General features: G+C 44.6%; 4 protein-coding genes across 5 annotated transcripts; all 4 read left to right on the top strand.

Moving 5' to 3' along the window:
* Nucleotides 1-409: 409 nt before the first annotated feature.
* LOC147232300 (troponin I, fast skeletal muscle-like) lies at nt 410-5,737 on the top strand. The gene is made up of 7 exons (XM_086149054.1): nt 410-498; nt 2,289-2,321; nt 2,781-2,817; nt 3,177-3,305; nt 3,387-3,476; nt 5,178-5,351; nt 5,554-5,737. The coding sequence occupies exons 2-7, from the start codon at nt 2,314-2,316 to the stop codon at nt 5,629-5,631; spliced, it is 516 nt and encodes a 171-aa protein (XP_086005180.1). The 5' UTR covers nt 410-498; nt 2,289-2,313; the 3' UTR covers nt 5,632-5,737.
* Nucleotides 5,738-5,888: 151 nt separating this feature from the next.
* Nucleotides 5,889-12,856, top strand: LOC147232299 (troponin I, fast skeletal muscle-like). 2 transcript variants are annotated; one of them, XM_086149050.1, is made up of 9 exons: nt 5,889-6,361; nt 9,155-9,275; nt 9,381-9,444; nt 10,928-10,954; nt 11,083-11,122; nt 11,378-11,506; nt 11,586-11,675; nt 12,438-12,611; nt 12,710-12,856. In XM_086149050.1, the coding sequence occupies exons 4-9, from the start codon at nt 10,947-10,949 to the stop codon at nt 12,785-12,787; spliced, it is 519 nt and encodes a 172-aa protein (XP_086005176.1). In that variant the 5' UTR covers nt 5,889-6,361; nt 9,155-9,275; nt 9,381-9,444; nt 10,928-10,946; the 3' UTR covers nt 12,788-12,856. The 2 variants fall into 2 exon arrangements, with proteins under 2 accessions (XP_086005176.1, XP_086005175.1); XM_086149049.1 differs by having other exon boundaries at nt 9,155-9,444.
* A 2,154-nt stretch (nt 12,857-15,010) lies between these two features.
* On the top strand, nt 15,011-20,492 carry LOC147232298 (troponin I, fast skeletal muscle-like). The gene is made up of 8 exons (XM_086149051.1): nt 15,011-15,123; nt 15,938-15,970; nt 16,552-16,591; nt 16,673-16,801; nt 17,191-17,280; nt 17,720-17,893; nt 18,187-19,658; nt 20,459-20,492. The coding sequence occupies exons 2-7, from the start codon at nt 15,963-15,965 to the stop codon at nt 18,262-18,264; spliced, it is 519 nt and encodes a 172-aa protein (XP_086005177.1). The 5' UTR covers nt 15,011-15,123; nt 15,938-15,962; the 3' UTR covers nt 18,265-19,658; nt 20,459-20,492.
* Nucleotides 19,594-22,129, top strand: LOC147232297 (troponin I, fast skeletal muscle-like). Its single transcript, XM_086149053.1, has 7 exons — nt 19,594-19,658; nt 20,459-20,491; nt 20,686-20,722; nt 20,823-20,951; nt 21,292-21,381; nt 21,457-21,630; nt 21,763-22,129. Exons 2-7 carry the CDS (start codon nt 20,484-20,486, stop codon nt 21,838-21,840), a joined length of 516 nt encoding a protein of 171 aa, XP_086005179.1. The 5' UTR covers nt 19,594-19,658; nt 20,459-20,483; the 3' UTR covers nt 21,841-22,129.
* The last annotated feature ends 2,286 nt before the right edge of the window (nt 22,130-24,415 follow it).

Below are 24,415 nucleotides of genomic sequence, written 5' to 3'. Positions count from 1 at the left end.
GGAGAGAAACCACGAGGAGAACCCGGACTGGAGAACACGAGGAGAACCCAGTCTTCACATCCTGAGGCTGTGGAGGAGGCGGGTCCAGCCGGAGGCCGAGGCGGCGCCCGTTGACCTCCTGGCCGAGCGATGAAGAACCAGCTGTCCGTCAAAAGGGTTCCCATGGGTTTTTAATAGAAAGGAGACCAAACTTCTTCTTCTTCTTCTTCTTCTTCTTGTTCTTCTGCCTCCAGCGCTGCTCCTGGAGGGGGGTCTCCTGGTCAGGTGCCTCCCGACTCCCTTTTATAGCGTCTGATTTGAGGCCAGGCTCCTCCTGATTTACCGCCGGAGGAGGTGATGATATTTCAGGCGCTCGCCGGCCCATTGGTCTGAGGAGGCGGCATTTCCATAAACAGGAGCTCCGTCTCCGCGGCGGAGCCTTCATATACTCGCCGCCGCGCCTCCCTGCTCGCCACTGCCGCTCTCCTCCTCCTCCTCCTCCTCCTCCAGCAGTAGTAGGTGAGTGTCCTCCTCTTCCTCGGGAACGTCCGGTGGAAAGCGATCCGTCTCGCTCGGAGCAGCTGTGGACGTGTGAAGGTGCGGGGGTCGTCGACCCGGCGCTAACGAGGCATGCCGGGGGTGAATATCTGGATTCTGGCGAGGTTTGGGGAACGGAGGCGGGGGAGATGATGGATGGAGATGTCTCCAGTCCGTGGAGGAGACCCGAGCGGCTCGGGCCTCCAGCCGGACCTCCTCTTTCCCGCTGCCTGGCGTCCTCGGGTCGCGGTCGGACCCGTTTGGGGTTCCCAGGATGGAGAAATATTTCCCCCGATGTTGTAAAAAACACACTTTTTATAGTGTCTGTTTTTAATCCAGACGTGGACACCTCTAAGAGAATAATATCTCTTTCCATAGATTTGGGGAAGATGAACAGACTTTTTCTAAAAAGAGAGGATTTTCCACTCATTTCCATAGTTCTGGACGGTGAACAGACTTTCTTTTTATTTTTTTTCTAAAAAGAGGAGGATATTTTTACAGAATTCTATGATTTCCATTGTTTTGAAAGCTAACAGACTCTTTTAAATGTTGTTTTTTTCAGCATTCTTTACTGATTTTCCATTGCTTTGGTTAGTAAACTGAAGGAAAGGATATTTTCTGCACCATTCTGGTTTTTTGTCTAATTATGGAAAATTAACAGGCTTTAAAAAAAATGGATATTTGTTGTGTTCCTCAGTCATTTTCATAGAGTTTTGAAAATCTAGCAGAGTTTCTTCAAAAAAAGAGGATCATTTTACGGCGCTTTTCACTCATTTTCATACAGTTTGAGAAATTTAAGGCTTTTTTCAAAAAGGACACATTTCACAGCATCCTTCCCTTGTTTTCATAGTTTTGGATGATAAGACATTTTTCTTAAAAGGGGCTATTTTTATAGTTTTTCCAAAGACTTTGGAAAGTTAATCCTTTTTGAACAATAGTCATAGAGTTTTGGAAAGTTTTTTTTTTTTTTTTAAATAATATTTTTACAACATTCTTCACTCATTTCAATAGTTTTGGAAATTAAAGATATTTTTAAAAAAGGGATTCTTTTTGAGTTCCTCACTCATTTCAATAGAGTTTTGTAAAATGACAAAAGCCATTTTATTTATTGAAAGAAAAAAAAAAAAGTTTTTTTTTTTACAGCGTGGCGTGAGTTTATCTGTAAACAAAGACTCAAAGACCAGGATGTTAAACTGCAGCTGAGGGAAAGAAAAAAAAACACAGATTTAAAGAAAAAGCATATTTTTAGCTCATTTTTAGCCCATTTTCAGCCCAAAGTCCATTCGGGCTGAATTTTTTTTTTAATGTTTTTTTCTGCCGACAGAAAGAAGCTTGTGTGTGTGTGTGTGTGTGTGTGTGTGTGTGTGTGTGTGTGTGTGTGTGTGTGTGTGTGTGTGTGTGTGTGTGTGTGTGTGTGTGACCCCCAGGAGGGTCCTGATGCTCAGTGAGGTCCCCTGTTTATGTCTCAGCCTCTGCTTGGGTCTGTGTTGATTCCCCGCCGTAAAGAGATGGGGTTCGACCCGGCGGGCGGCTATTTTGGTCGTGGCGTCCGTGGCGTTCGTGAGCCGGCGGCGGCGCAGCTGCTGCTGGCAGACAGACGTGCTGCCGCAGCGTTTCCCGCCTGGAGGGGGTTCAAGGAGACTCGGCCCTGGAAACACCTGGAAGGGAAATCAGGGCCGACACGCGAACCCCCTAAACTTAGAGCGCCGATCACCTTCCATCCTCTCATCCTCCGCTCTTCATCCTCCTCCTCATCCTCTCTCCTCCCGCAGGCCCAGACGCCCAGAAGACGCCAAGATGTCCGAGTGAGTGACGGACCATTATTGATCGCCCACGGGTTATCTGAGATCTACACTGACGTTACACTTTTTCAGTTTTAGGGGGGAAGAAGGAAGGAGGGAGGATAGAGAGGGAGGACAGACAAGATAGGGAAGGAAGGAAGGAAGAGAGGAACTAAGTGAAGAGTGAAGGAAAGGATGAGAGAATGGAAAGAGGGAAGGAAGGAGAAGGTGGGAAGGGAAGAGCAGAGAAGAAGAAAACAAAGAGTGAAAGGAAGGAAGGAAAGAAGGATGAAAGAAGGGGAGGGAGGTGGGAAAGAGTTGAGAAAAGAGAGAGAAAGAGCAAAAAAGGAGTGGAACCAAGCAGTCAGTGTTGAAGAAAAGAAAATGAAAGATTGATTGATTGATTGATTGATTGATTGATTGATTGATTGATCCAACCTCTTCTGACCTTTGCTGACTCCGATGTAAACTTTGTGTTTCCAGTAAAAAAATGACCGCGAGCCGCAGGCATCATCTCAAGGTGCGACCTCCGCCTCCTCTGCTCATTGATTGATTGATTGATTGATTGATTGATTGATTGATTGATTGATTGATTGATTGATCTGGAGGGGTAAACCCCTGCGGTTCCTACAGGCAGTTGATTCACGCCTCGGCGGTGCCCTCTGCTGGCAGGGGGAGATAATCACATGGAAAAGCAACCAGAACTCAGATTTGATTATAAAGAATAAAGAAAAGAACAAATTGTTTTTTTTTCAAAATAATTACAATTGAACAGTAAAAGAATTCTTTGTTTTTTTTTTAAATTAACTAAAATATAGACTCAACCCCTCTGCCGGCTGCTTTTTCCTCCCGGTGACGCTTCCTGTCCTCCGCCCGCAGAGCCTGATGCTCCAGATCGCCCAGAACTGGATCATCCAGGAGAAGAAGGACCTGGTGAAGATAAAGGCTGACTACATGGCGGAGAAGTGCCCGCCGCCCTCCCTGGCCGGGGACCAAGCCGCCCTCATGGTGATTTTTATTCATTTTTTTATTTGTTCCTGGCGGGAGGATGCAGGTGCGGTTCTGTTTGTCATGTCATGATTCCTCCAGGAAACCTGCAGGAAGATCCACGCTCTCATCGACAAAGTGGACGAGGAGAGGTACGACCTGACGGTCAAAATGGGCAAAACGGACAAGGAGGTACGTCGTTTTTATTCAAATACAACTCTCGGTTCTGTGACGGGGCAAAGGTCGTTCTGGTCAGAACACGAGGGGTCAAAGGGCAAACTGACGCCATGATGTTTGACTTCTTTTTAGTGTTTAATTATTATTTCATTTTGAAAATGCACTTGACGCTTAGTCTGACTTCCTACATTGCTTTTTCCATCTATATATAGCTGTGCTTACTATTATTATTACCATCTACTGTCATTTCAGGACTATTGTCCGAATCTAATTATAAGCCGCAATGGCTAAGAATAACTATATCAATATATGTGTACACATATAGGCCGCACTTGTCTATGAATAAATATAAGCAAAAATAAATAAAATATGAATAAAACTAAAATAAAATAGAATTAGAAGTAAATAAATAAGATTAAAATAAATATATAAATATGTGTACATATGTAGCCTGCACGTGTCTATAAATAAATATAAATAAAGATATAAATACAAATAAATAAAATATAATGAAAATAAAAATAACTATATAAATATATGTGTACATTAATAGGCCACACTTGTCTATGAATAAACATAAATAAAATATAAATAAAAATAACTCACTAAATGTTTGTGTACGTATGGAGGCTGCACGTGTCAATAAATATATAGAATTAGAAATAGAATTTAAAAATATATATATAAATATATAAATGATCCATTTTCTATCCCGGCTTTGTCCTCCTCCAGCTGATGTGTATCTTGGTCTTGTTTCTGCGCAAGAAAACCGCACAAGTCGTCTTCTTCGCTGTCGGAATCGAACAGCCTCAGAATTTCACGCTCATTCCATCGGTCCGATGTGACGAGGATAAATGTTTTGGTGGTGTGAAGCTCGTTAGACCAAACAACTCCATAAATTAGCTGCTTCGTGGTTTCAGCTGCAGTGTTCAAAGCGTGCGAAAAATGTCGCAGCTTATAGTCCGGAAGTTATGGTATATATATGTACATATATATGTACATATATATGTATATTGAGCGCACCTCAATATAAGCCTCACCGGCTAGCCGATCGCTATCTCGGGCTTCCCCCTGCGCACCAAAACCGTCAAAGTCGTCTTTTTCGGTGTCGGAGTTGAACGGACTCAGAATTTCCCGGTCATTTCATCGGTCCGATGTGACGAGGAGAAAGGTTTTAGCGGCGTGAAGCTCGTTAGCGTCCCCCACCCAAGAAGTCCACATATTAGCCGCATGGTTGTTTACACGAAAAAAGTTGCGGCTTATCATCCGGAAATTACAGTATATGTACACATGTTTTCTATTTTACAAATAAGAAAGGAAACATTTGTGCATCACACACACAAACACACCTGCCGAGAAATACTTTTCTCTCTGTGTTGAAGTACTTCTTGGCTTCTCTGTGTTTCCCTCGGAGAGGGACAGAACCAGTATTATGAATCTTAATATAAATGTATTTAAGAAGCAGAAGAGACAGTGACGAGACCATCTGTTCATCTACAAGGTGAAGCGTATTGAGAGTACAGATGAGTCGTAGTACAGGGAGTACCTGTGAGTACTGCAGAGAACTTCAACGAGACAGTATTGTAGCAGCAACAAGTGTTGTGTTGTGTTGTGTTGTGTTGTGTTGTGTTGTGTTGTGTTGTGTTGTGTTGTGTTGTGTTGTGTTGTGTTGTGTTGTTGTGGCGTATCTTCTAAACTGATGGCCGGCGCCTGCAGATCGATGACCTGAAGATCAAGGTGATCGACCTCGCCGGCGTGAAGAAGCCGGCCCTGAAGAAGGTCCGCATGTCCGCCGACGCCATGCTGAAGGCCCTGCTGGGCTCCAAACACACCGTCAACATGGACCTGAGGGCAAACCTCAAGCAGGTCAAGAAGGAGGTCAAGGAGGAGGTGAGCGGCGTGCGGAAACCATTGCATTACATAACATTACATTACATTACAGTTATTTTGTAGAAGCTTTTATCCAAAGCGACATGCTGACAGAAGCCGTCAGAGCCTGCCGCCAACGCCGGGACCTGCCTCACTCATCTATGTGTGTGTGTGTGTGTGTGTGTGTGTGTGTGTGTGTGTGTGTGTGTGTGTGTGTCTGTAGGCCACAGAGGCCGTGGGTGACTGGCGTAAGAACGTGGAGGACAAGGCCGACAGGAAGAAGATGTTCGAGACCTCCTAAGCCCGGCCCCCCGCGGCACCTCTGGGTTGGGGTCACTTTTTATGGGATTTATGGGATTTTTCGTCGGAGTGAAATACCTCTTGTTTCATTAAATCTGTAAGTTTCAGCTGCGTCTGTTTTGGTATCCTCTTGCACTCACAGGTCAATTCAAGCAAAATTAAAAGTAATTATCAAAGGATTCAATAGATTTTATTTGAAGAATAAAGTGATCATTCTTACAACTAAGAATGACGAAAGGGAACTTTATTTGAGATAATTATTGGGAAAACTCAACCTCCTTTTCAGTCAGACGTCGATTAAAGTTGTAGTGAGACGGAATTAGCGAGAAGATCCTGCAGCAGACAGGGAGACTGCAGTTCCCACTCTGGCCGCTAGGGGGCAGCAGAGAGCTTTGCTGCCTCTCCGCTTCCGGCGGGGGAATTAATTTTATTATCATTATTTTATTTTCATAGAAAAAGCCCCCAACTCTTTCTTTTCCAGTTCTCTCTCGGTCATTATTTATTCTACTTAGTAATTAAAATGATGTGAGTGGTGGCATTTCTGACGGAAGATTGACAGCGTTCACTCCAACAGGTGGGTTACTTCACTTTTCTTTTTAATGAAATTCAGAACACGTAATTATTAATTCAATATTCTGTTTTCTCTTTGTCTTGTTTAAATTCTTATTTTGTGAGATTTCAGTGGCTTTGACGGAGGCGGCCGAGACTCCACCGCTCAGGTCGACAGTCTGGTACGATTAATAGTATTACTTTATCATTATTATTGTTGTTATTATTATCTATATTGTAGCATTTTTAGTCAGGGAAACAACCGGGTGTTGGCCACAGCCACGCCACTCCAGCTTGCAATACAACTAACTATTCCCTATTAAAAACGATTAAAATAATAAAATACAGAATTCTTTGCACCCCAAACCACACCCAGAAAATTCCCAGCAACCCCAAAATCACACAGAAAACAAGCATCAACATAAACACCAACATTCGCGACTCGCTACAATATTTTGATGCTCTTATTTTCAATTCTAATTTCTTATTCGCTGTTTTAACCATTTGTATATGTGTTGCTATTCAATGTTAAAATCCAATAATGTCTGTCAAAGATTAAACATCAACCTATTGAATTTCAAACTTACTTGTAATTTATCCGAAAGGTTATTGTGACATTCAATATCACTGAATTGTTTGAGAATAATGTCTGTAATTAAAGTCAGAGGAACACTTATTAAGAAACCCTTTTTTAAAACTTAATTTAACATAGGACATTGACGTTCAATATTCTGATGCTATTCGGTCTGTAGTTGTTGACGGCTAATTGTAATTAAAAATATTTCCCACGGTGGGGACACTAATGATAATATCAGCAATATTTGTATGATTTTTATTCGAAAAATGGGCAAATAGGCTGTAGTATATCCAAAAATACTCAATGAATTTAAACCTGGGATTAATATTGTGAGCTAATCCTACATTTTCGAGCTAATTGTGCTACCGTAGCCGCAACAATGCACTCCTGAAACACCTCTGGTTTCGGCGGCTTCACATCAAATTATCCACATGAAGTTTTACCACAAAGCCGGTTAAGTTCTTTTTAATGCACACGAGCTTCATCGCAAAGGTAGAAGTTAGCAAAATTTCATCCATTGCCTCCTAGCACTGCTAGCTAAAGGTTAGCTCGTGCCTTGCTAAGTTGTGTTCAGTGTACAATGGCGTTAGCATAGCTAGCTAAGTTTCGTGTAATTAGCTCAGTTTTTCTCGGTCCATCATGGTTTCCAAGCAAACACGTGTGTTATTTGTGTCTGACGGATTTTTAGCTTAGCTAGCTTGGCTAAAAATCTGCTAAGCTAGCTAACTTTTTTTATCATTGCTTTTTTAGCCCCGTTAAGTGTATTGGCTTGTGTCTCTCAACCTGTTAGCTACTAGCTAAGCCGAGTTTTACTTTGTGTATCGTGGCTACCCAGCAATGCTAGTTACATCATAGTTAGCACAGTGGGCAAAGCCTTAGCATAGCAGGATAGTGTTTCCCAACCTTTTTCTGAGCCGCGGCGCATATTTTACATGAGAAAAATCACACGGCACACCAGCAAATATATATGTCAAAGATTTTAAAGAAATACAATGAAACTGTTGTCTCAATGAAAAATCGCCCTGTTTGGTTGAACACAAAGTTCTTGCAGGAACTGAGGAAACACAATCACTTTCACTGTAGTCTCTTGCGCTCACCTTTTTTTACTTTCTTCTGACTACGACTCATACCTGGGCCTTCATCTGGGTCAGAATGTTCTTCAGACCAGAGGGTCCTGATTGAGTACTTTTTCTTATAAAATATTTATCCATGGCGCATCACTGGCGAAGCATCACTAATGACTGCTGTTTGAGCAGATGCAGGGAGACATACAGGTTCATTCACGACCTGTTGCCATCTGGTAGAAAATCTTTCTTGATACAAATGATTTCATTCGACCCTCCGGATGTTTGTTTCCGCCTTCGCCTCTCTGCCGCACGTAACTCCGTCACACCATTTCACACATCAGCTACCACAAGCCAGCCCTTGAGAGAAATGAGGCAGAAACAGAAGTCGCCGGAGAGGTTTTCGGGAAGAAACAAGCAAATGACGAGACCACAGGAGCGTCGCAGATTGCCAGCATAAAGAAAGCTGCATTTAAAAGAAAATATAAAGAAACCTCCCTAAGTTACGGGTCTGTTGTTGTGCAAAAGCCCTGTGGGCTCCCAGATGGGAGCATCTAGTAGCGGAGAAACAAGCCCAGGGCTCCCACTGACTCTACATGATGGTAAATCTATATTATTGCAATCGTATAATATAAAGTGTAATCGTTGTATTCACATTAAATACTGTGAACTGACGAAACCTGTTATTATTTGAACCCCTGCGCGTCTGACCGGTCCTTGGAAGCATTTTCATGCATAAAACTCGGCTGCCCGCTTAGATGGACATACCAAGACACATTATTTGCATTGAATAAAGAGTTTTTGGCTCAATCAGGTGAAAGTGGGTATTTTTCCACGGCACACCTGATGATCTTTGACGGCACAGCGGTTGGGAAACACTGCTTTAGTAACTACTATTCAAGTTGTTATGGTTTAATCTTTTAATGTCAGCGAATCGTTGTATTTTTGTTTATAATCAAAAGTGTCCCATGGAAGCCAGTCTTAGTCCACTTTCATTTCATTGTTCATTTTGTGTCTTTCTGACTCGTTGCTCAATGTTTCCTGCAGGCTAGTTAGACAAGTTAGTCAAACTGTCTCACTGCGTTATCTTTAACACAGTTTGTCACTTTCACTTTTTGAAGTCCTGTTTCAGAATTATTCTTAGTTAAATGTTTTTTCTCTGATGTTTTTTGACTCATAACTATCTCTGTTTTGTTGGTTAGTTTCCAAACACTTAATTGAAAAGTGAGTTAGTTTCTGTTTTGTTTTGTTTTTTTGTCCAAATGCATGTAGGTTTGGTTTGATTTCTTCACTTTTAATTCAGTGACGTTTTGTTTTGTGTTTTTACCCTCCAGTTAAGCCTCTCCGAACGAAACCTGTTTGAGTCGAATCCCGTCCGGCTGGCGTCCCCTGGACGACTGCTGACCAGGGCTGGAGACACGGAGGTTTCAGGAGACCAGAGGTCAAAGGGCAGAGGTATTTCAGGCACTCATTGGCCTGAGAAGTGGGGGAGTGAAAAGTCTCAGGACTCATTCGTGGCCATAAAGAGGAGCCCCCAAACCCATATATACCCCTGCTCAGTGCGTCCTGCACCCTCAGACGTCCTGCCTTCATCTGGCCTGCTGCCTCTTCATCGCCACTGTTGGTGAGAAAGTCCGTCTATCTTTCCGGATGTTTCTAACCGTGACGCGAAACGGCAGGCTATAGATTTTACTTTCAAGAAAGTCATGCGAATCACTTAAAATCGGTCGACTTTTAAAGGATAATGTGGAGCTGAAAACATCAAAATATTTCTCACCACTTCGAGTACATTTTTCTCAAGGAAATTTTGCTCATTTTAAGGTGATTACTAAAATAGTGTCTGGGCGTTTTCAGGACTTTTGTTCACAATTAGTAAAAATCCATGCAGATTTTTAGAATCTTAAAAAGTGCAAGTGAAATTCTGGACCAAATTATTTAAAATGATTTCGTAAACAATCTTAATCTTAAATGGCTGGAGGAACTCAGAGTGATATTAATTGGAAAGGGTTCTTCACTTTTCTGGTGTTTGATTTCATCTTAAAATGCTTTTGATTAAATGCAGATGTAACGCTTAAAAAGAAACTTCCCGAATGTTTAGCTCAATAAAAAAAAAGTGAACACGTCCTCCAGAGATGGTCTCAGTAGAAGTATTTAGCAGAATATCAAATGTATAAATCTTCTGCGTGTCATTGGGCTGCTGGTGGATCTGACGCTCTGCTGTCATGGAGGCCAGAGCTGACCTTTGACCTCAGGCAGAGAGAATGCTACATAATCAGAGATGCTACCAAAACACCGTCAACTTCCCGATTCTAAAATCAAGAACGTTTCCTCAAAGCTGGACGTTACAGATGATTGAGCAAAGATTAAATCTGTTTAAACCCTCGCGTGGCTTCGTCACGCCTCCTGTTTTTAAGGGGCTCCTCACTGTGACCCCCCAACCTTTGACCCCAGACCAGGATTAGCACTTACCACTTTAGCGCTGGTCCTGCTGACATAGGGGGGCTCTGGGGCCTCCTAACCTGAACCCTAAACCAAGAATAAAGAATAAAATACAGAATGACTGAACTTGTGGTGGGGTCAGTATTGATACTCAATGAATAAAGATTGTTGATTTAAACCTACCATAAAATAAATATTTCATCAGACAAACAGTACAAAATATATAGATATTTAAAAGATGAGTAACTTCTGACATGATGGTCGTCATTATAGTTTAATTGTTAAATCCCCTCAACTATTTGTTTTTGCACAAATGTATACAAACTCTTTTAGGGGCAGAAAAGCAAGTAAGGTGTAAGTAAATCAATTACTAAAAATATTTTATCCTTCTGAAAATACCCTGCAGGCCAGGGATTCCAGGGGGTCAAAGGTCAGGTCCTGTTTCACGGTGAAGAATCTCCTCTTCCTCCACTCTGGAACTTAGCTCAGGAGTATTTATAGAGAAAATGAACAACACTTTCATCACAGCAGAATACATAATAATATCAGTGACTGCCGCTATTTTATTTTAATTTTCTTGTCATTTTCTCCCTTTTGTTTTAATTTGCACCCGTCAAGTGCACGGGATGAAAATATGCTTGTAAGCTGTTTTCTGTTCTTGTTGACAGAGTCTTACAGGAAGTCACCATGTCTGAGTAAGTGAGGAGTTTTCATCTGAAATATCGAAATCAAACACATGAAACTATCATTTTTGGGTAATAAAATGTGTCCAACATCAGATCCGCAGTTTTATTTATCAGTCTATTTGTTTATGTGTCCAAAGGGGAAAGAAGATGAACTCGAGCCGCAGGCATCACCTCAAGGTACCAGCTCAGTTATCTGTCGCTTATTTCTCCTGAACTCCGTGACAAGTATTCCTGAAAGAAAGTGCTAAATCATCAGTACGGTAGAAAAATACAGTAAAAAAATCGGAAAAATTTGGATCAAATTACCTCGCAAACAGGAGAAATTAGAATGGTAGAATATGCTTCAGGAAGTCTTCTCAATATCTGCCCTCATGACAAAATAATCAAACGGAGGTGACAGTTTCTAACAGCGGACGTCTGCTCGTCCTGCAGAGTCTGATGCTGCAGATCGCCGCCAGCTGGCTGGAGCAGGAGGCCGCCGACATCGCCGCCGCCAAGGAGGTGTACATGGCGGAGAAATGCCCTGCGCCCGACCTGAGCAACGACCAGGCGGCCCTCATGGTGAGAGCCGGAGACGGAGGCGAGGAAGCCGGGAGGCCTCGTCCAGATGAAACCTCAAACCGTTCTCTTTCCCCCGCAGGAGATTTGCAAGAAGCTCCACCAGGCGCTGGACAAGATCGACGAGGATCGCTACGACGCCGAGGCCAAGGTGGTCAAGACCAACAAGGAGGTGCGTCCCGACGAGACCTGCAGCTGAAAGAGGAATCGGACAGCAGCTTTGTGACGACAGGGAAAGTCCAGATGAAAAAAGGACTTATTGAGATTTATTGAATTAAAAATAATACGCAGGTGTTGAGATAAAGGCTTGTAATGTAGATAATCACTGGAATAGTTGACAGAATTTTTCTGCTAAAGTTACATTTTTTTCCTGACAAAACAAAATGTCTCTCTTTTTCTAGAATAATAAACGAGGTAATTAAAAACTAAAATTATGAAATGAGGTTGAAATTATTTAATCAGCAATTTCTGTCCACTTTTACATTACATTTGGCAGACGCTGTTATCCAAAGCGACTTACAATAGAGGACATAAGGACTGCAAATAACACTTGCAAATACAAGATGCACAGAAAATATACAAACAGTAAGCTGGGGTTAGTTTTGTTTTTGTTTTTGTTTTTTTTTAAGACAAAAACATACACACACACACACACACACACACACTGCATAGCCTAACTTGCTGCCTAACCTGATCTGGGGCATCAGCGCAGTAAATAGTCCTGAAAGAGAAACGTTTTTACCTGTTTCTTGAAGGTTGAGAGAGATGATGCTAGTCTTGTTGCTTCCGGAAGTTTGTTCCACCACTGAGGTAGTAGAACCGAGAACAGTTTTGCCTGAGATCGCTGAGAGCGAGCAGAAGGTGCTGCTAGTAGCTTTGTACTTGTTTGTTTTCTTTTGTCCAACACTGATGACTTTGTGTCGCCGTGGCTCAGATCGACGACCTGAAGCTGAAGGTGGTGGAGCTCGCCGGCGTGAAGAAGCCGGCCCTGAAGAAGGTCCGCATGTCCGCCGACGCCATGCTGAAGGCCCTGCTGGGCTCCAAGCACACCGTCAACATGGACCTGAGGGCCAACCTCAAGCAGGTCAAGAAGGAGGTCAAGGAGGAGGTGAGCGGCGTGCGGAACCCGTCAGAGCCTGCCGCCAACGCCGGGACCTGCCTCACCCGTCTGTGTGTGTGTGTGTGTGTGTGTGTGTGTGTCCATAGGCCACAGAGGCGGTGGGTGACTGGCGTAAGAACGTGGAGGACAAAGCGGACAGGAAGAAGATGTTCGAGACGTCCTAGAGACTTTCCCTTCCTGTCCCCTCCTTCATCTTCCCTCTTCACCCCTAAAACACACCAACTGCCGCCATTAAATTGTCTTTGGAATAACGAAAGTCTGTCGCCCTGCGTTTCTTGGAGTTTCTCCTTCTGGCCTTGTTCGCGAGTTTACAAAGACCCATGTAGACCAGAACCCCAAAACACTTTAAATGCAATGTTTTCTGTCTGTCCAGCCCAGGGGTCGGCAGCCCGTAACACCCAGAGAGACATTTGGACCCGCTTTCCTCGGAAAAGAAAACACTGGGAGCCGCAATTACTTTTTGACCTCTAAACTAAAGGTACCACTGTATATATTGCTTTTTATTACCTTTACACTTTGTATAAACAAGTGTGTCGTGTGTTGCTTCTGAAATTCACAAAGTATTACGGAGAAAATTACATTTTATTTATGTAATGAACTCATTTTGAGCTTTGGGCTTTCAGAGCGTGTAGCGGAGCCTTGACCTGATTTTTAAAAATAAATTGGGAAAAAATCACTGTGTCAGTAAATCATAAAGAATAATTATTTCCAAAATATCTTCATAATATCTATTTTACCTGGTTTATGGGACTTCTGCTCCTGAACTTCTGCGCACAGCATCTGTAAATCGGGACTTTACCGGCTGGCGGGTATACCGGCTTCCGCCAGTGTGACGTTATTTTGTGCGGCGAAAAATAATAAATATCATTTTATTTAATATTTCAAGATCACAATATTCTCCCAACTTAGAACTAAAAGTTAAAAAAAGGAATGAACACAAATGAAATACACTTCAATTAAATATTTATCATTTATTTTCCCGAGCCGCTCGGCGCCGCAGTGTAAAGATGGAAGAGCCGCGGGTTGCCGACCCCTGGTGTAGATCATCTCCTTAACATCCTCAGTCTTAAATCCGATGGATGTTTCCTCCCAAATAAATGCAAAATTCTTCTCAAACTTTCATTTTTCTTCCCGACTCCCAGTCAGGGGAGATGAAACAGCGGTAAGAGGTGAGAACCTCCAATCTTCTGGCCCCTCCGGGCCTCCGTTACATCTCCAACAGCTTTGTCCCTCAGGTTCCTGGCCGCCCATCACAGTGCTCTTCTCCTGCTGGACCAGAGGGGAGCAGCAGCGAGCTTCTCCCGACTCCTCGCCGCTCTTATCGTCCTCCGGGTCGCCTGGATCTCCGGTCCTCTGGACGCTGCACATTTACATCCAGACCAAAGTTCTCCACCAGAACCGGGAAGATCAGCAGGCGGTGAGAAAACACTTTTCGTCTTCTCTTGTTAGTACAGGACTGTCTCCGAAAATTAGAATAAGAACAACTTTATTTATCCTGAAGGAAATTGCTGTGCCAGAGTTTCAAGTAAAACATAACAATAATAAGTAATAGTACGAAATTGTGAAAAACGGTTAAAAAAAGGGGGGAGGATAAGAAATGCAAATAAAACTATAAAGTGTCAAAGTCAAGGCTATAAAGTGTTTTAAGGTCTTAAGTGCAAAGATTTGAAGATTCCCTGCGGCTGAAGGAAGAGGAATTAAAAAGTCTGGGATTATGAAATATTGTGATAAAGTTCTTTATCTTCTGTAATGCAATTTAAAAAAGAAAAATGTCATACATTCTGGATTTATTACAAATCAACTGAAATATTGCAACCCTGTTATCATTTTAATATTGCTGATTATGACTTACAGCTTAAGAAAACTCAAAAATCCTATCTCAAAATATTAGAACAAGTCATTTTTGTTTTTTTAATTGCATTACAGAAGATAAAGAACTTTATCACAATATGCTAATTTTCTGAGACAGTCCTGTACGTTCGGTCACACACGCATGTACTATCTGTAGTTACTTTGAGGGGAAAAAAAAAAGAAAAGGGCAAAAAAATAGCATAATTAAATCTAGAAATATACAAAAAAAAATCCACAAATTCAGCAAAACAAAGTATAAATCGGAGGCTTGCACGGCGGAGCCTCCTCCCGCTCGGGGCTTCGGTCGGCCCGACTTTAAATCAGGATCTGGATGCGGCGTGGAGGAGAACCTCCTCTGGGTTCCGCAACGGCCCGGAGAACCCGGTTCCCCCCTCGGCGCCTCCTCTGTATTTCTGGAACCCGGGAAGCGATTGGCCTCTTGTGTCTCGGCTTCCATAAAGAGGTGTGTTTTCTGCTGAGCAGACGCTTCACACCTTTTTCATTCTCTGCCGTTGTCGCCCCTCCACCTCCTCCGCCCCTCCCCTCCACCCTGGAGTCTTCTTCTTCTTCTTCTGCTGCTGCTGCTCCTCCGCTAACATCTCCGCACTGGCAGCCGTCCGGCCCACACTCGGCAGCTTCTCCATCGCAGGTGAAAACTTTGCTTTCCTTCCGGGCTTCTATCTGTTTTCCAGGCGTGACCTTTGACCCCCGCCGTGACGGAGGAGGTTTGCGTTTCGGTTTTTGTCCTTTTTGTATCCGGATGTTTAAATCTTGATCGTTTCACACAGGGGAAATCAGACGGTCAGCTTCATATGTTGTTTTAATATTAATTTATGCTTATTTTATCCTCATTTGTCTCAAGTTAATAGTATTTTCTTGCTGGTTCATCAGCAGAAGTCCATTAAAAGAGGTCTTTTCCCTGCGGTTGGAATCAAACTTCTCCAAGAGCTTGTGGTCGTGTGGAGACGACGAGGTTTGACCGAAGATTCGCACGTACGAGACATAAAGACGCAAACTTTTATCGGGATGTTTTTTAATCGTTCTGGCCCGCTTATCGTCTGGAAAGAAGGCGTTTTTAGAAGCGCAAGTTTTATTTCAGGGTTTATAGGCTCCAATTCTTTGCATTGTGATGGAGTTGTGAGGAGCTGTTTCTGGAGGGCGGGGGTTCACGTCAGCCCCGACCGGGTGTTAACGGCCGTCACTTCGTGCTCGGCGCCACATTTGCCCGTCGCCGCCGCTTTGGGTTCCAGCTCGCGCCTCGGACTCGCCGGATTCCGACCGGAAGGGCCAACTGCCGGGGCGGAGGGCCCGGGCGCGTCACATGCCAGAATTAGCTGTTTTGTGGGCGCAGCAGCCGCTTCGCCGCTGTAATAAAAAAGGTCGTGTTTCCCCCCCCGGAGGTCAAAGGTCGCCGATCGACGAGGACGCGTCCAGTTCTGACCGCGTTCTTTGCCTCTGAACAGGTTGTGAACGACACCAAGAGAAAGCATGTCTGAGTGAGTAGATCCTACAATCATCTTCACCGTCCTGGCTGATCGCTTATAGATATACATCTGACAGTAATATATATTGATATATTTAATGATTACATGTGATTAGCGTTGTTAGCAAGAAGGGTCGGTAGGGTTCTCCCGTCAGTTGGGTTCTTTCAAGGTTCTCCATCTTCCTCCCACAGGCCAGAAACAGTAACAGCTTGATCGACGGCTCTAAAATGCCTGATCGTCAATGATCGGATGATTGGCAGCCTCTTGTCCGGCTACTGCTGGGAACTGGTGCTAGAACCCTCTTATGTTTTACTTTAAAATATGGAGAAAGTGTCATTTTTGATTAAAAATAAGCGAGAATGTAAAAAAAAGAGGAGAAAACTTCGAGTTAAACCTCAGGAGTTACGTCAGTCAAGAAAAATAACCATCTGAGTTTGTTTTAATCCCCAAAGTTCCGTTAAAGGAGATTATATACTCGAATTTCTGTATTTATTCCCAATCTAAGATTTGTAAACCAGCCTCTGGCCGAGCATCAAACTTCCAGACAGCGAGTTGGAAGTTTTCCAATAATAATCACTATTGTTTCCTGGCAGCGTGAAGAAAATGACATCAAGTCGCCGGCATCATCTGAAGGTAAGTGGTGTTTCCTCTGACGTGGCTCACTGGTTCGCTGGCGGGCGTCGAACATCTATTTACTTTTTAATCTCCCCGCAGAGCTTGATGCTTCAGATTGCCGCCACCTTGATCGAGCAGGAGAAGAAGGACATTGTGGTTGCCAAAGAGGCGTACATGGCAGAAAACTGCCCGAGACCCAACCTGGTTGGAGATCAGGCCGCCCTCATGGTGAGGCGCAGTCTACACCTGTTTGAGACGCACACCTTCCTGTGAAAGTGGGGTTTTATCTGCTTTGATATGGAAGTTCTGTGGAGCTAAAATGTCACACAGTCCACTGAACTCCACCCATCCCAGATACTGATTAATATCCGGTGTGGGGAAGTTCATGTAGGAGGCGACCAGCAGATAAAGCAAAGCATGTGAAGATGTGGGGAACCCTTGTTGTAGCACTTTTGTGATTTCTCCACCAATCTTAAGAGCCAATCTGTTTTTCATGGGAGTTGAAAACCACAGGTGTTAGGATTTATTTCATGGAACAAACAGAAAGAAAAAAAACCCAACCAAACGGTTTCAAAAGTAGAAATTGTATTTATTTTTTTCTTGTTCATGAACAACAGGAAATCTGCAAGAAGATTCACGCCGCCATCGACAAGATTGATGAGGCGCGATACGACATCGTGGCCAAAGTGCAGAAGGCCGACATCGAGGTGAGGAGGCGGGAAAACCAAGTACGGAATACAAGTTTGTCGCAGACGTTCTTGTGGAGGCCGACACGATGAACCGGAATCATACCTGAACGTGCAGCTCTATGCAGATGACGCCCTGCTGTATTTAGCCAAATTTATGTCAATTTTTAAACGAAATCTCAAAATGTTGCCGAGGTGTACAGGCAAAGGTGTGGACTACCTTCACTTTGAATTAAAGTAAGTAATTCACTTATGATCTAAGGACTCTTCTGATGGTTTCAAGACATGCTCAGGAACGTCCCGTCTCAAGACAATCTGTTAAGAGTTGCCATGAACCATTTAACTTTCCTTTTTTCGGTTTTTAGTTCCCCGGCTGATCTGGCCAGACATCCGATCCGAGGCGGCGCTACAAACTCTCCGAGGTGCATCTCTAATGAGCTCCGATCTTCCGTCCCGTCAGATCGACGACCTGAAGCTGAAGGTGGTGGAGCTCGCCGGCGTGAAGAAGCCGGCGCTGAAGAAGGTCCGCATGTCGGCGGACGCCATGTTGCAGGCGCTGCTGGGTGGGAAGCACAAGGTGAACATGGACCTGAGGGCCAACCTGAAGCAGGTCAAGAAGGAGGTCAAGGAGGAGGTGAGGCCGGAGGGGGGGGGGGGGCCTTCACTCCTCAGGTTTCCTGTCTTTCCGGGCTTTGAATTATTTGTGCAAATTAAAAATTTCCCATTCATTTATTTCTGATTATTCGTTTTTTAATTGGCTTTATTTTTGGTTGTCTATTAAATATGCGTGTCAAGTTTGATGTTAAAATGATCTATTGAAATTGTTTTATTAATTGACTATTCATATGGTCATTTTGACTTTTTCTTCCTGCTTCTCCCTGGGTTTCATGGGAAACCCCGACATCTCGCCGGTCTGTGTTTTCCCAGCCGACGGAGGCGGTGGGCGACTGGCGCAAGAACATCGAGGACAAGGCCGACAGGAAGAAGATGTTCGAGACGTCCTAAACGCCCGGCCAGGAAGACGAAGGCGACGCCCGGAGACGCCTTCCAGCACACATTTTGAAAAGGTCGGAGACAAACTGCCGCTCAAAATGTACAAACAGAAAGAGGTTTACGATTAGAAATAAATCATTTTCAAATAATGACATACTAATGGTGCTCTTTGTTTTTCCCGTCAAAAGTTCAGCGTAGCTTAGACGCCCCTGAAGATCCTCCAGACTCAGGAGGTCTTTGTCTGGGGCTCCTCCTGGTGGACGGAAGCAGGGCCGCAACCTTACAGACCTTTCAAAATGGAGAAACACAACTTTAAATGCCAGTTCATTTGCTCCAAATTTCTCTGAAGCCTAAGAGAAAATAATTTAATAAAAGAACAGCCTTAATTTAGTGTCAAAGTTGAGATGTCTGGAAATCGGCGTAAAGTAAATTTCAGTTGTTCTACTCCGGAGCTCCATCAGATCCACAAAGAAAAAGATTTATCCGAAGTTCAGGAGCCACAGCTCAGGGATTTTAGAGAAAAACTAAGGAAAATCACAACACAATTCAGGAATTAGTTTCAAATAGAACTTGAAAATGACAAATGAAATGAGCCGAAACAGGAAATGATAAGAATATCAGTAAAATAAAGTTAAAGAATAAGAACAACTTTATTTATCCCAAAGGAAATTGTTGTGCCAGAGTTTCAAGTAAAACATAACAATAATAAATAATAGTAGGAAGGAGGGAGAATAAGAAATACAAATAAAACCATAAAGTGTCAAAGTCAAGGCTATAAAGTGTTTTAAGGTCTTTAAAAAGTACAAAGATTTGAATATTCCCTTCGGCCGAAGGAAGAGGAATTAAAAAGTCTGATAGCCTCAGGTAAGATAGAATAGAATAATTTAGAAGTTAAGATAAGTTTCTGTTTGCCCGACTTTTAAAACCATTACAGTATTTCCAGATTAAACCCCTGCAGTAAAAAGTGAAAAGCGAAAGACCAGCAGAAAATCAGCGGCACAAATAAAACCAGCAGCATTTCTGTTTTATTTCACACAAACTACAACCAAAACTAGGCACCGATGATGAACCTTTGCCTGCAAATGAGGGTAAAATCCGCCCTTGTGCCCCCAGTTTGCGGTGTTTTCGGTCCAGTGGCAGCCACATGTCGGGGTGCAGGGGGAGGGGAGTGGAGCGGGGGTGTGTGTGTGTGTGTGTGGGGGGGGTCGGTGTATTTCAGGCTCGCCGCTCCATTGGTCTGACTGGGAATCACTTCCATAAAGAGGAAGTGTGCAATTTGCAAAGGCGTCCGCCGCCACCATATATACCCTATTTCATTTTTCTCGGACCGCCGCTCGGCTTTGGCAGCGTCTCCTCCTCGTCCCGCAGCTCCCGCTTCTTCGTCTTGGTCATCCTCCGCTCAGAAGGTGAGAAAACACTCCGGCTTTTCCAGCCTCTCTGGCATCAGCAGACTTAACAGGGAGAGGGAAGAAAAAAAACACCTCAAAATGCTCCTCAAAGAGGGGATTAAAGGGCGACCTTTAACCCCCCGCCGCACCAGGAACACGCCCCGCATTTTTGCTTTCCCTCGCCGGCGCCGGGAATAGATCTGGAGGTGAGAAACCCTTAAACCCCCCTCAGATCTGCAGGAATCAGACAATTAAGCCTCAAATTTAATCCCTTCAAGTGGCATCTGAGGGGATTATTTAATCCCAGCTTTCTCCTCGGATAGGCCGCCGCCGCCGCCGCCGCCGCCGCTCTTCATCCTTTTCTTCCACAGAGCAGGACGCAAATGAGAAAACCCGGACCGACCCGGAGCGACGAGATTATGGGATGTAGAGACGCTTTGAGTGAGGAAGACGGGAGGTTAAACGGACCGGAGGGGAGTCGGACTCAAACGGTCTTTTCCGATAGTAATGTTTCCGATCCTTCTCCTCTTCCGGATGCTTGGATTCATCCCCGACGCGGGCGGAAGCCATTTTGAAAAGCGATAACGCCGCAATAAAAGCGGCGGGTCCCGAACCCGACCCCGGGCTCGGCCCGCCGCACCGCGCTCCGCTCCCAGATTAGCCGCCGGCCGCCAGCTGCGGCCCCGGATCGCGTTGCCGCTCAAATATCTGCTGATCTCAGAGAAGCTGGCGGCGCCCTCATATGGACAGACATCTGCGGAGGTCAAAGGTCACAGCCTCACCCCCCCCTCCCCCTCCCCTTCTGTCTCATCCCGCAGGCCGGGGACACGGAACTACGCCACCATGTCGGAGTGAGTGAAACCAACCGTAAATTACAAAAAAAGATTTCATTATTCACAAATCCGTCCAAGTATATATGCTATGTTGCTCATGTTTGCTTTGTTAAAACTGAGGCTCCTTCCGAAGGCGCTTAACGTTAGCGTTCCAGACCTCCGACCCCGAGGGGTCGATTTTCCCTGATCCATCCGTCTTTGCGTCCCGACAGGAAAAAGTTGACGTCGAGCCGCAGACACCACCTCAAGGTGAGACCCCTCGCCGGGACCCGTAAAAGCCGCCGGCGTCCGTGACGTCACTTCCTGTCGCTTCGCCTCACTTCCTGTCACTTCCCGCCGCCTCCCGCAGAGCCTGATCCTGCAGATCGCCCTCACCTGGATCGAGCAGGAGAAGAAGGACAATGTCGCCACCAAGGAGGCCTACATGGCCGAGCACTGCCCCCCTCCCGACCTGAACGGCGACCAGGCCGCCCTCATGGTGAGAAGCTCCGCCCACTTCCGCCGCCATCACACCCGGATGGCTGTTTTTAATTATCGATTAAGAACTGACGTGTCGATGTCGCTGATTGACAGCTGACTGTGTGGGATAAACCCCGCCCCTCAGCCCGGTGGCCGCTGCGATTGGCTGAGTGAATGCGTGACCGAGGCTGGCCAAGAGGCACCGTTTACTCTCATTGATTATGCTAAGCTAACTAGCTAGAGGCGGCGTTAGCCCCGGCGTTAGCCCAGTCAGAAGAGAGGCTTCTCATCTCAGTGAAGACAAACTAACAGGTGTGTGTCTGTGCGTGTGTGTGTGTGTGTGTGTGTGTGTGTGTCAGGAAACATGCAGGAAGCTGAATGCCGCCATCGATAAGATCGATGAGGAGAGGTACGACGCCTTGGCCAAAGTTCAGAAGGCCGACAAGGAGGTAACCAGCCGTGACCTGGAGAGACTCCAGAAGGAGCTCCTGCAGACTAACACCTCCTCCTCTTCTTCTGAGCAGATCGAGGACCTGAGGATCAAGGTGGTGGATCTGAGAGGCGTGAAGAAGCCGGCCCTGAAGAAGGTCCGCATGTCCGCCGACGCCATGCTGAAGGCCCTGCTGGGCTCCAAGCACACCGTCAACATGGACCTGAGGGCCAACCTCAAGCAGGTCAAGAAGGAGGTCAAGGAGGAGGTGAGAAGGTTATTTCCCTGCTATCGGGACACTGGAGGTGTTTTTCCCGACACATTTGCAGGATGATCGATATTTCTTAGATGTTCCTGCGGGAGGCGTCTTCTAAAGCGCCGTGTGTGTTGTCGTTCCCAGCCGACGGAGGCGGTGGGCGACTGGCGCAAGAACATCGAGGACAAGGCCGACAGGAAGAAGATGTTCGAGACGTCCTAAACGCCCCCGGCGTGGTCGCTTGTGTTTTCGTGTCCGCTTACATAACTGTTCACTGGGCCGACGAGGCCCGGATATTTGTGTGTGTGTGTGTGTGTGTGAGTGTGTGTGTGTTGGCGTGTGTGTGTGTTTGTGGGGCGCCCAGTGTCCAGGGGCCGGACGGAAGGTGGCTGTTTTGCAGGTCTGGAGGGCGAAGAGCGGCGGAGAGCTCGTGGGTTGTCGTGGTGACGGAAAGTCTTAAACATTCTGTGTAACCGATGCCGAACAATAAAGACGAAACATGGAACACAAACGTCCGCCTCGGCCTCGTCTCCTGTGCAGGAAGTGTGAAAAGTGATTGACAGCTCGGGCAGGAAGCTCCGCTCCTGGTGGCTCGCTGCTGCCCCTAGTGGCCGCAACTGGAATTACACATTTACTCAAGCATTTCAGTTCTTGCGTAAATATGGTGCGGGTGACTGGTTACCATGGCAACAAAAGGTTGGGTTACACCATAAAATACCTTTTTAGAATATGAATTAAAACGATCTCCTACAGTTTGGACATTTATTTAATACAATATAAAAGGTCACACTAGAGGATTGGTTCAGTAGGTCGTCGCCATGGAATCACATGGTGCTACATTATGGAAGGAGGGGTCACTGGAAAATGGCCTGAGAAAATAAGGTTTAAATATTTTATACATATATACACATATATATATATATATATATATATATATATATAGGATATACAAAAGAAAATGTTATGCAAACTCCAATTCGATCCCCATGACAACCGGAGATGAAGCGTTAACGCTGCAAAAAAACATCCCTGCTGATTTTAAGCAACAGTTTGGAGAAGTGAAAAAGCAGCTGGATGGTCATGGGGGTCAAAGGTTACCAGCCTGCGTCACGACCTGCTTCCTCCTGGAGAAGGAGGTCCTGCGGAGGGTCGCTTCCTGCAGAGCACCACTTCCTGCTGGTTTCTACCTCTCACCGATTTGTTCTCAATCTCCTCTTCATATTCAACAGCTGTTTTATGACGAGTGTTTTAAAGAGCTTTAAGACAGATATAACCCCCCCCCCACACACACACACACACACACACACACACACACACACACACACACACACGGCCACACTCCTTGTAAGGCTCTGTGAGCTCCGGGATGTCAGCAGTCCAAGGCTCAGGGCTCTAAGGTTTCTTCAGGAGCTAACTTTAACCTTCCAAGGGTTGGGGGGGCCCAGGGGTGGTGTGTGTGTGTGTGTGTGTGTGTGTGTGTGTGTGTGTGTGTGTGTGGAGGGGTCATATTTGGACCATGTGACTGAGACCTTCCTTTTGAAAACCGCTGCATTCAGTGACACTGGGAGTGTGAGGATTGCAGACGACTTTAGTTTAGCCCTCCCCCCCCATCTCCACCCCTGGGTAGGGCGTCGTCTATTTGTTAGAAATAAATAATCATGAGCTACTAATACATAGTATCTCATATTTAAAGTCTATAAACAGGTTCTGGCTGTTTCTTCAATTAGTCTTTTAATATTTCAATTGATTTGATCTCAAAGCTCTTTTACCAGATCAATTCTAAAGACTATATTTAATTAGTTTGTTTTCCTACCGCCACTTTGTTTCATGTTTTGTTCATTTTCTGGTTATTTTTCAAGTGAAAGTCCCTAATAATCTTCATATTCTCATCAATGTTATGGTTATTTTCTTTTCACTATCATGTTGCGTGCGTAACATTATTTCTTAAAAAATTCTTTTTAATGTTCTTGCTAACTCTGGACTGATATTGTCAGACATGTGTTGCTAGTTATATTTATTTGTGGATAATTACTCTAATTTAATTATAATTAATTATCTTCATCCTTTAAAAACAATTGCCTGCATGCCTCTTCTGCATCAGCCTGTGTTTCCGTCTATGACCACTAGAGGGCGCAACAAAGCTCCTGATCACATAGTCTATAGTCCGTGTTCCGCGCTAAATAACATTGTTAGTTAAACAATTGAAATAAATATTTTTTACGATCAGAAATAAATTTTAATAGATTTTTTGAAATCTTTATCAACTCCTAAAACGTGTCAGAAGAAAACCTTGGAGGAGTTATATCTCAGACCTCCTGACAGCAGGGGGTCAGAGGTCAGAGGTCAGAATGACTGGCATGGAAACTTGTTCTGGTATTTTTGTCCTGCTGATGTTTAGTGTGACCAGTTCAAATGGTGGAATCATTACATATCTGTTTTTAAATGCCAAAATAATTTCATCACATTATTTAAAAACATCACAATACATACTTTAGGGAAGTGGAAATGTTTCTTTTGGAAATCCTGGTCATTTCCTGTTCAGTTTCTACTTCCTGCTTGACCCTCTGGGTCATGCTAAAATATTGTTTTGCACATTTGGGGAGATAAAGTCAGAAGGGGGCAGTTAGGACATGGACAGAGGAAGGATGCTGAGGTTAACTGGAAGGCAGGAGGTCTGGAGGAAGACCAGAGAGAAGCTCTATGGATGGAGGGGAAGAGGTCAGGAAGGTAGTTGGTGTGAGGGGACAGGGTTACATGGAGGCAGGTGATTGGTCGTGTGTGTAGATAAAGTCATCTG

The sequence above is a fragment of the Fistularia commersonii genome, chromosome 7 (assembly GCF_037954325.1).
Source record: "Fistularia commersonii isolate RoL2024-O1a breed Wild chromosome 7, RoL_Fcom_v1.0, whole genome shotgun sequence".
Classification (NCBI taxonomy): Eukaryota; Metazoa; Chordata; class Actinopteri; order Syngnathiformes; family Fistulariidae; genus Fistularia; species Fistularia commersonii.
Note: the sequence above shows the minus strand (reverse complement) of the source record. Positions and strands in the feature narration are given on the sequence as shown.